At 39.1% G+C, this 10,000-nt stretch overlaps 1 protein-coding gene across 3 annotated transcripts in view; it reads left to right on the top strand.

Moving 5' to 3' along the window:
• Positions 1-121: 121 nt before the first annotated feature.
• Positions 122-10,000, top strand: part of LOC122248537 (myelin regulatory factor) — a 32,926-nt gene continuing 23,047 nt past the window's right edge. For 2 of the 3 annotated variants that reach the window (XM_043008607.2, XM_043008606.2), the window contains exon 1: positions 122-308. In XM_043008607.2, coding sequence (XP_042864541.1) covers positions 227-308 — 82 coding nt within the window. In that variant the 5' untranslated portion in view covers positions 122-226. The remainder of the gene's footprint in view (positions 309-10,000) is intronic. The other variant, XM_043008611.2, reaches the window with a different exon arrangement.

Below are 10,000 nucleotides of genomic sequence, written 5' to 3'. Positions count from 1 at the left end.
ACGCTGGCTTTCAATGATGTAATTATATACGGAGGTCGGCGAATGCAATATCCATGCCAATTTTCCTGGAGGAAAACAAACACTTCTAACGGTTGAACACATACGCACACTACGCTTTGCGAATTATCTATGAGAACACTCGGAGGAAAAAGCCCACTGAATTTGCGGATTCCGTAAGCACACTTGTAGGTGAAACAGAATCCGAGCCCGAATAGAAATAAACAAGATGGAACACGGGTACGAGCTGAGGCAGTTCTGTGGCGGGGAAGTGAGGCCGGCGGAGAGGTACTACCAGCACCAACCACATGGTGAGTCCAATGGCACATAATGTTTGGTAGTGAAACCAAGCTGGCAAGTTTTAGTATGTTTGTCAGTTTATATGTTTAAAGAATGTATATATATATATTATATATTATATATTATATATATATATATATATATATTTATATATAAATATATATATATATATATTTATATATATAAAATATATATATATATATATATATATATATATATATTATATATATATATATATATTATATATTTATATAAATATACATATATTTATTTAGTTATTCATTTATATTTATATATATGTATACACACATATGTATTGACATACATATAATATATATATATATATATATATATATATATATATATATATATATATATATATATATATATATTATATATATATATATATATTATATATATATATATATATTATATATATATACATACTTATGTATATATGTATATTATATAATAAATATATATATATATATAGGCATATATACATATATATATGTATATATATGTATATATATATATATATATGTATATATATATATATATGTATATATACATATATACATATATGTGTGTGTGTGTGTGTATATATATGTATATATATATGTATATATATACATATATATATATATATATATATATATATATATATATATATATATATATATATGTGTGTGTGTGTGTGTGTGTGTGTGTGTGTGTGTGTGTACACACACACACACAGTATCATCATACCCAGTCACCACATACACACAAACATGCACGCCATAGCACTTACGCTTGCATGCACTCCAACACCTACTTACGCGCACACGTCTAGAATCCCTGGGAGAGAGAGAGAGAGAGAGACAGACCCCTTCCCATCCCCTCCTCTTGGGCGAATAATTGCTGGTGTGGTAATAGCCTTTATGACGGGGCGGGCCATTCACAATGAGCCTGACTTAATTACGCCCCATTTACATCACCGAGATGTCTAGAGGAATAGTAATCTGAGGTAGCGAGATCGTGATTGCATTATGTGTGGGGGAGGATGGGGGGAGGGGGAGGGGGTGCTATGCAGGGTGCTATGCAGGGAGCTATGCAGGGAAGGAGGGAGGGGATGCTTTTGTTTTTAGTATGGCTGGTTCTTGTTGCCTGAAGGTGGCAGGATTCACGTGGATGTGGATACTACTCTTTTTTTTATGAATGATTGGAGTTATTGGGGTCAACGACTTGGATGGTGATGACTTATTATTTATTGTTTGCTTGTGTGTGTGATTTTGTATTTCTTTGATGACTCATCTCGTGTCCCTTGGGTCAAGCTATTACACTTGGTAATATTGGTAGACTTTCTGTTGCGTCAACCGGAAATGCTTGTTCGCGTCATTGAATATAATGCTAACGTTATGTAAATAAATGTTTCTCTGATGCCTTATCGTTAGCCCTATAGGTGTGAATAGAGGTCTCCCTAAGCCACTCACTGCATGTTGTCACCCCCACCCATCTTACGTCACGCTCTCGAGTGCCAAAATACAAAAGGGAAAGCTCTAAGACTGTTTTCAAGCCTGAGTAACTCTTGGAGCTCCCCAGGAAAGCGTGTCTGTTGGAGCTTTTTTTTAATGACTTTTCTCTCGGGTCCTGTGTAATTATGTTAATGCTTCGACGACGAATCCGCATCGTTGAAGACCCATTGCATGCACTGTTGCTCTCGATAAGGAAATCAGTGCTGGTATATCTGATTTTGATTGGGTGAGGTTGAGACGCTATTGGTTTGGTTTTCATGAATTTTACTCTTTTTTGAACATTTGATTATTTTTTTATGTTTTTTACAGGTACACTTACGAGAGCTATGTATCAGCTTTACTCCTTAAACAATTATTAAACAAATTACTTAAGATGAAAACCACAATAAACACTAAGTCATCCAATCGAAGTTTACCTCGATAGGTCGTCGTTTAAGTTAAAAGAGGTTATGTAATGTTTTTTTTTTTCCTCAAAGAAAACGGTAAATGGTTACAAGCATAGAAAACGAGTGGCTTTTTTTTCCAGGTCCGGTTTGTTGACACCACAATAAGTTGACATTCGCCGAGTGGACATTCCGGACTGACCTACATAAAGGAACTCGGAAGCTTTTCTTCGGGGAATTGCAATATGCTTTATATCTGTGCAACTGTTTGTTGATTTTTTTTCCTTGTTTTTTTTGTTTTTTTGTTTTAGCTTTAGTTTATATGAGTTATGGAAAAAAAAAACATTTTGCTCTATATTTTTGAGACTGTTTGTCATTTCAAGGGAGAGTTTTAATCAAAAGAAGTCAGAATGAGAACAATAAATTATTACAATAGGCTACTGAGCAGGAGCAATTGTAATTATCCTTAGTTCATATGAGAAAATTAGTAAAGAACAGAGCGCCCTAATTATTGCTGTGAAAGGTTTATGAAGTAAAGAAAATAGGAAAGGGTCTGTTGCACAACTAGAAATAGATTTTTTTAGACTTTTTGTGTATAATGAAAGAAAAAGAAAAAAAAATGATGTATTAGAAAAAGTGACATTCTTGTCATTGACATTTTGACAGCATTGCAAAAAACGTACCAAGAAAAGTTAATAGAATATATATTTTTAGACCTCCAAAAATTTCATTGTTTATTTTTAGCAGAAAAAAAACATCATTACGTCGATTACTTGGCAACTTTACATCTGCAATCCTACTTAACTGCCCTCAGATTTATCGAAACCACGAGGTTCCAACTGAAGACGAAAATTGGCAACAGTTTCTCCAGGACTTTTCGCTTTCATTCGCTTTTCATGAACACCCTGGGCATTGATCCAAGTGTGCGAAGCTGCCACGTGGCTCTATCCTTTCACACGGCACACTGGCGAGCCTGGAGCATTGCCGCGAGTTGCCAGAGCGAGTTGTTCAGTCACCGTTTCGCTACGTGAAAACTAATTGTCTGATAATTCCAAGATAAGTCTGCGGATACATGGCAAGTGGAAATAACGCGGCTTGCTTAAAAGACTCGAAGGAGCAAGATGGAAGTAGTTTTAACCCTGCGGAGCTTATCGAACGACGCCTAGCTAAGGCCCGCCTTTTGTTCGGGGACACAATACAGTGTCATCATCGCTTGGGGGCGCAGAGCCAATGATCTTTTTTCTTTTTTTTAATCTTACTTGAGTCGATCAAGTCCTTGCAAGAAATAATTCCTGAACTAACTATGCTACTGGAAGCAAGTTGATGTAGCTTTATATTCTCTATTAGTTAATATGCGTTTCTTAAATATTTTGTGTAAGTCTTCGAGTAATACGTGTTTCATATTTATTCACTTCACTTGCCTTCACTGCATAATGATAACAAACGGGCGTAATTTTCCTCATATCTTGCAATAACCGGGGGAAGAGAACATAATTCCCGCCAAAAAATAGTGTTAATACAATTCAAACGCGAACTCAAAGTTGCAGATGCCAACAGTGTATCAATGAATCTCGATTAGCTCCAGTGTTGAGAAGAAATATCTGGCTCACGGTAAATTATCCCGTCAAGCACACCATGAATTTCCCTGCATTAATTCATACCTCTCTTGGGTTATTCAATTGGCGAGAGAATGGAGGGACGTTAACTTCAAACCCTTTAATCTTCTTAGAAATAACCCGAAGAAAAAGAGAAGATAAAAGAAGGGAAAAAGCTTGCAATAACCCAAGACAAATAATATCATAGACACCGTAAAACACGGTAACCTCTAGTAAGTCTAATCAACACAATGGAGAGGCACACAGCGTGACCATGGGCGGGAGAACCATGAACACATCCGAAAGTAAAGTTATGGAAGGGCGGCCTGAGGGTGAGAGGCCGATTGTCTTAGTGAATAGTAGACTAACAACCTCTTCTACGAGTTCTTTTATTATATTAAATCAGCTAAACACTCGATGAAAGAATGTACGTGTGCTTTCTAATTTTAATTAAGTTAGTACTGGAGTGTTTCTAAGTACTTCGAGTCGGAAGTTACTGAATTCGCACTTGATAGAAAACTTAGATGGTTCGCGGAACTTCTTATATCAGTTATGAAAACGGTTTGGCATTATATTCTGATTTAAAGGCAAGAGTCTCCTGTCCAGTCGTCCAATACGGTAGTTACCGGGGGATCAGTTTAGGTGTTGAAAGTCACAGCCGTACTTAACCGTAGCTTAATATGTTTCATATATATTTTTTTTCCTTGAACTTAGTTTTCAGTTTCTTAATGGGTAGGATATTTGTTTATACTTATTGATATGAATGGTAATATTTGAACAGTAATACCGACAGTCTTATCCATGACCGTGACTGTCAGATGATATGAGAAAAAAACAACAAATATTGACCATTATCTCAATAAACTAGTGGTGATGAGTGAACCACTTATTGAAAAAGATATTCTGAAGAAAGGAAAGTTGCTCCACCCCGCCACTGCACTCTTGGCGGAGGACCCGAATCTCTCCCAGCCACGTTGAATTCATTATCTTGGTGCATTTGCTACGCCGAGAGTAAGGGAGAGAGCTGAATGCTAATCTCATTGCTAATCTCGGCGTTTTCAATACGTGTCAGCGGGGGATCTATCTTCTCCAACGGTGTTTCCTGATTGGGAAGAGATATGAAAAAAGATTGGTGAGGATGATTGCATCTTTCGAGTGCGGAATAGAAATGTCGAGGTGCGATGGCAAACTCGATGGACAATGGTGTTCTCGGAATATGTATTGACTTGGGATATTGTTGACTCCTTGAAACACGTCGTATTTTCTGTTTAGGGTAAAACGCAGCGCCATATGTTCAGACCTCCATCCCACCCTATTCCCCTTGCAGTCACGCCGACCGAGCCTTTTTTTTCTTTTTTTTTTTTACCTTGCAACCGAGCCTCGTCTCGACCCCCACCCACGCAGTCAGTCGCCTTCGGAGTCCCGAGCCATCCTTTTGCAACAATCCCTCACGTAGCGCCCCATGTGTCAGGCATATTTTCTCTGCAATATCAAAAAGTTCATAACTTTCAACTGGTTGCCGCGACATGACTCAGCATCGCTTGTCTCGCTACAATTAATTTCACCGGACGGTAATTATCACGCTTCCGCCAAAAAAGCATCTGCGGTTCAAGACGTGACAGACCATTGCCTCTGGTCCAGGCGGGGCGGGCGGGCGGGCGGGCGGGCGTGTGCGCCGAACTTGTCATTCCTGTACGTCACCCCAGCCGACTGTGTCCTTGTGTGTGTGTGAGTGTGTGTGTGTGTTTGTGTGTGTTTGTGTGTGTTTGTTTGTGTGTGTGTGTATGTGTATGTGTATGTGTATGTGTATGTGTGTGTGGTGTGTTTTGTGCTTACACTATGTCGTTGTGATTTGATATATTACTTTTAATGTAATACACCAACAAATTTTATATTTTGGTATATTTTGATTAGTGCGGTAACCCTTCAGACAAATGATAATCAACTGGCTCGCACTTCCCTTGTTTAGAATGAAAACATGATATTTCAAGTATGCTGGCTTGACGCTGGGAGTAATTGGATATTCTAAGAATGAACGATACGCGAGTGTGGACAGATTTATGCGTTCCGCCGGACAATAGACATGTGTTTTACAGTCAAATGATATCAAATGAAATGAAATGATTAAAAGCTTTCGTGCATGATTGAAATTATTTGGACATCTCAATGACATGGTCGGTGAGTTCACGTGTCACACTGGCTTTCGATCTGCCATGATAAACTTTCTCTAAAGATATTTTAAATACCGGCATTGATATTTCATAACCCATTACTTTCTTCTCCATCAGACAAACTGCCTTTTCATTACAAAACTTTCCCGTTCAGTCAAGCGTTGACTTATCGTCTCCGAAAGTCTCCCCCCCCAAAAAAAAAAAAAAAAAAAAAATAGAGAATTTAAAAAGCAATACACTACTGGATTTTGAAGATGATAATATCCTGGATGTGCGTGGATATTTCCGTTAGCTGGACTTTTTTTTTTTTTTTTTTTTTTTTTTTTTTTTGCTGTGGTGGGCGCCGTGTTTAGATATGGTGCGTGGATATGTATGCACTCTCGACGGTTTTCTTCATTAGTAGCTTCCTCATGTAGCGAGGAAGTCCTGACCCCTTGTGGTAATCAGGTGAGGTACACACACCATTACCTTGGAAAAGCGTCGGTGTCTCTCCACTCTGAACGCTATGGCGGTCCGTTAAACGCGGATATTCCATCATATCCATACACATTTCTTCGAGCATAACTACTGCGGTTGTCCAGACGCATTGGTGGTTATTGGTGGTTATGCGAATAAGGTCTGACGGAGAGAAAAGGAAGTTCGCTCTTACCTCCTCCTGCCTGCGGCGTGTTGTGCCCTTGGCGGGAGCTTCTGCCCGGGATATTACGTACCAGAAGTGGTCGCGAGTACAAACAAAAAAAGAATAAACATACGCTCGGTTTTCTATGATTTTTAAAAAAACCTTTCGTTTTAATCACATGGTTTCGTATTCTTAAACGCGGAGCTTCTGAATTGGGGTAGCTACTGTTCGGCACATAACGCGGAACTTCCCCCTTCATGAAAAAGTTTAATTATTACGTGGAATCTCACTATTAGAGGGTGAATTGAATCAATGAAAAACCGTTCCTTTCTTCTAACTTTATTTTATTTTTTCTCTCATAGATCAATTACGTTATTAAACATTTACCGTAATCCTGCGTCTATCTATGTTTAATCTCTGTGGACATTACTTCATCATGGAATATTTGTAAAGTGCATTACACGTGGATCTATTCTGTAGGCCACGTTGTGCATTGTGGTCGTCTGTTGTTTGAGGAATTTTGGTTTTGTGAAGTTTGTGCCGTGACCCGCCTGCTCAGTGACCCGCACACTGCTGCCGACTCACTCATTCATACAGAGTTGTTGTATTTTGTTTTCCATCAATGGGATGAAAATAATAAAAAAAAAGGAAAGAAAACTGTGTGCCTCGAAATTTGTTTATTTCGTGTGACACATTTCGGTCGCGTTCAGTATCAGTCTATGAATGAGCAGCATAGGCTGGTATTAATGCATTAGCACAATTGAAAATGCTTTAGGCTAAATAGCTCAGTAAAATAAATACAGACACTGAGTGTCCATTAAGTGATTACGTGTGCAGTCTTGTGGACAGTGTTGTGTAGTCGCCGCAAGGTCATGCAGGGTCACAGCACAAGACCTGGTAACCCCTGGCAGTTGCCGGTGACCCTCAACGGTACCTCACCATAAGACACAGTTATTCGTACAACCGGAGTGACCCGTGCGACCCTCGGAGGTTAGTCAGTCGCTCCTGTCCGGGCCCGGCGGATCCCACGTCAGACCCTGGCGCCACCCTCGGCGTCGTGTGGGCGCGGGCGGGTTCAGCCTGTACCTCCGTCAAGGGCAACCACTCCACGGCGAGGAAAGGGCGTAAGGAAGGGGTGGGGAATATATTTTTTCTCGTTGTTGTCCCTCTAAACAAAGCATGATGTGGGCGGGAAGGAGGCTTAAAATAACAATGTCTGTCGACGATTCATCGGACTAAGGGGGAGAAACAGGCTGTTACTTCGTCAAGTAGAGTTTGATTTGGGTGTGGTGTGGGCGGGTTCTCGGTGCCCAAGGATCGCTTATTTGATGAAAAAGTTTTTTTTTTTGGACAATACCCAGTGATCGGGGATGGTAAGGTATGTTTCATTGTCACTGACACATTTACTTACCATTCAAGGCCAGACTGGTACTTTTGATGGTTAATATATATAGGATTTGGGGAAATGTATATGTAAAAGTAATTCTACCGATCGTAATTAATGAAAATAAGAATAACGAGCATATTTTGAAAACAGATGGAGTTTCCTAACCTGGAAAGTTCTCCTTTCGAATGCCCGCCAAATTCATTGCGTAACATCTGTTGTATATGAAAGAGCAAAATCTAGAAGTTTTTATTCTTAAGTATTAGATCATTTTATTACTTGTAAAACATAGAGATGATATACCTCCAAATCGATCACGATGGTATCTTAAAAATGACTACTGACTACCAGTTTCTTTATTGTGACTTAGGTTAAATCAGTTAAATAAATCAAAATACTGTAGTTTTTATTAACAAAGTATAGTATGATTTGGTGTAACATCGTTGTATTTCACGGCTAACAGAAGGGGATAAAGTAAAAAAGTTGAATGGACTGCGATGAAAAAGACTGTAAAAGTTGCTCGTTTGTATTCAGAAAAACACGAATCTTTTTATGTTAAGCGTTTCCTTATCGATTTCTTTTTTTTATAACGTTTAGTAGGATTTTGCGAACATCCTTTCGTGTTTCCTTGACTGCCGAAAACGATAGGATTTTAGATGAAAAAGGTCCTAAATGTTTTGAATGGAAATGAAAAATAAAAATAAAGGACATATTGATGAGGGAACTTAATTTTCTTAATTTTGGGGGTAGTTTTAATTCTACATTTGATTTCCTTACGTTCACATAGGTATAGATCGACGTGACACTACGCGGAAAAAAGTAAATAAAATTCAGGCCCCGAAATCGAAAAAAGGAGAATCTTAACTAATGGTTGCACACAGCTGATTTTAGTGAAAGTGCTGTATTTAATCAATTACACTATGCTCCAATTTCTTGCGGCCCGAAAGTCGAGATTTAGGTAAGTTACTTCTTTTCGAGTCTACAGATAATCTCGCTTTTGGAAACACAAGTTTTTTTTTTCTCTTAAAGCTCTTACGGCTTTGCTTGATGACTCGCGTTTTATGGCAATTGTTTATCGTGATGTCAAGTGGAACATTGCTCACAAGCCTTGACGTGTATTTAAACGTTTGCAACTCGCGTGTTCCCTCCTGCAAACAAGTTATGTAGTCGTATAGTTCTGTTGTTTGTGATGGCTTGTGTGCTTGGGTGTCTGCACGCACGTGGGTTTTCACAAAGAAACGCCATTTATATCGGGTACCTACGAACGCCTGGCCCCGAAAAAAAATGAGAGAAAGAAAGAACACGTGATAGTAAGGTGATTCGACCACATTTCTCATTATCAAGTTTCCGGTCACATCGGCCATTTCCGCATGCCCTAGGCTCGCCATCCCTCTCGTAGAATCACAAGAACCAAGATGGCGGCGAGGAGGGGGAAAGACCATCCGCCCACAAGTATGTATGTGTAGGGTTATCCAGTCTTAAAGATTTGGTTAGGGCGGAGACTGCGAAGTGGGCCAAGGATCGTTCTTCTTATGATGTTTGTCTGTCGCTGCATGCATGATGGGATGCTAAACGATGATGATAAATAAGAGTCTGCGTATTGTTCCTTATGTGTAGGGGAAGGGTTGGAGGGCGGGGGGGGGGGTCTGCTGGCATCCACTAAGGGTGCCACACTGCTGCGCCTAATGCTTGCGTCACACTGTTTGTTTCATCGTTACAGGGCAAGAAGAGAGAAAGTAAGAATATTCAACATTTTTTAAGCACATTGTAATTCAACGAAAGGGCATCGGGAGTCCACTAGGAACGTATATCATATTTTTATATACATATATATACACACATTAGGTATATGAGGCGGTAAATAGGGGGATGAGAGATATTAAGATATTGTATTTTGATGCCTGGGGGGTCATTGCACCGAAACAGATGTTTTGACTTCGACTTCAGGTTGAGCGTTTTACATTCCAATACCAAGTATCGATATCAGTATTGTATTGTCTTAGTACGGTATCAGGTAATGCGATTAGCTATTAT

Source organism: Penaeus japonicus, unplaced genomic scaffold (genome assembly GCF_977035675.1).
Source record: "Penaeus japonicus unplaced genomic scaffold, GWHDUDI00000001_assembly GWHDUDI00000009, whole genome shotgun sequence".
Classification (NCBI taxonomy): Eukaryota; Metazoa; Arthropoda; class Malacostraca; order Decapoda; family Penaeidae; genus Penaeus; species Penaeus japonicus.
Note: the sequence above shows the minus strand (reverse complement) of the source record. Positions and strands in the feature narration are given on the sequence as shown.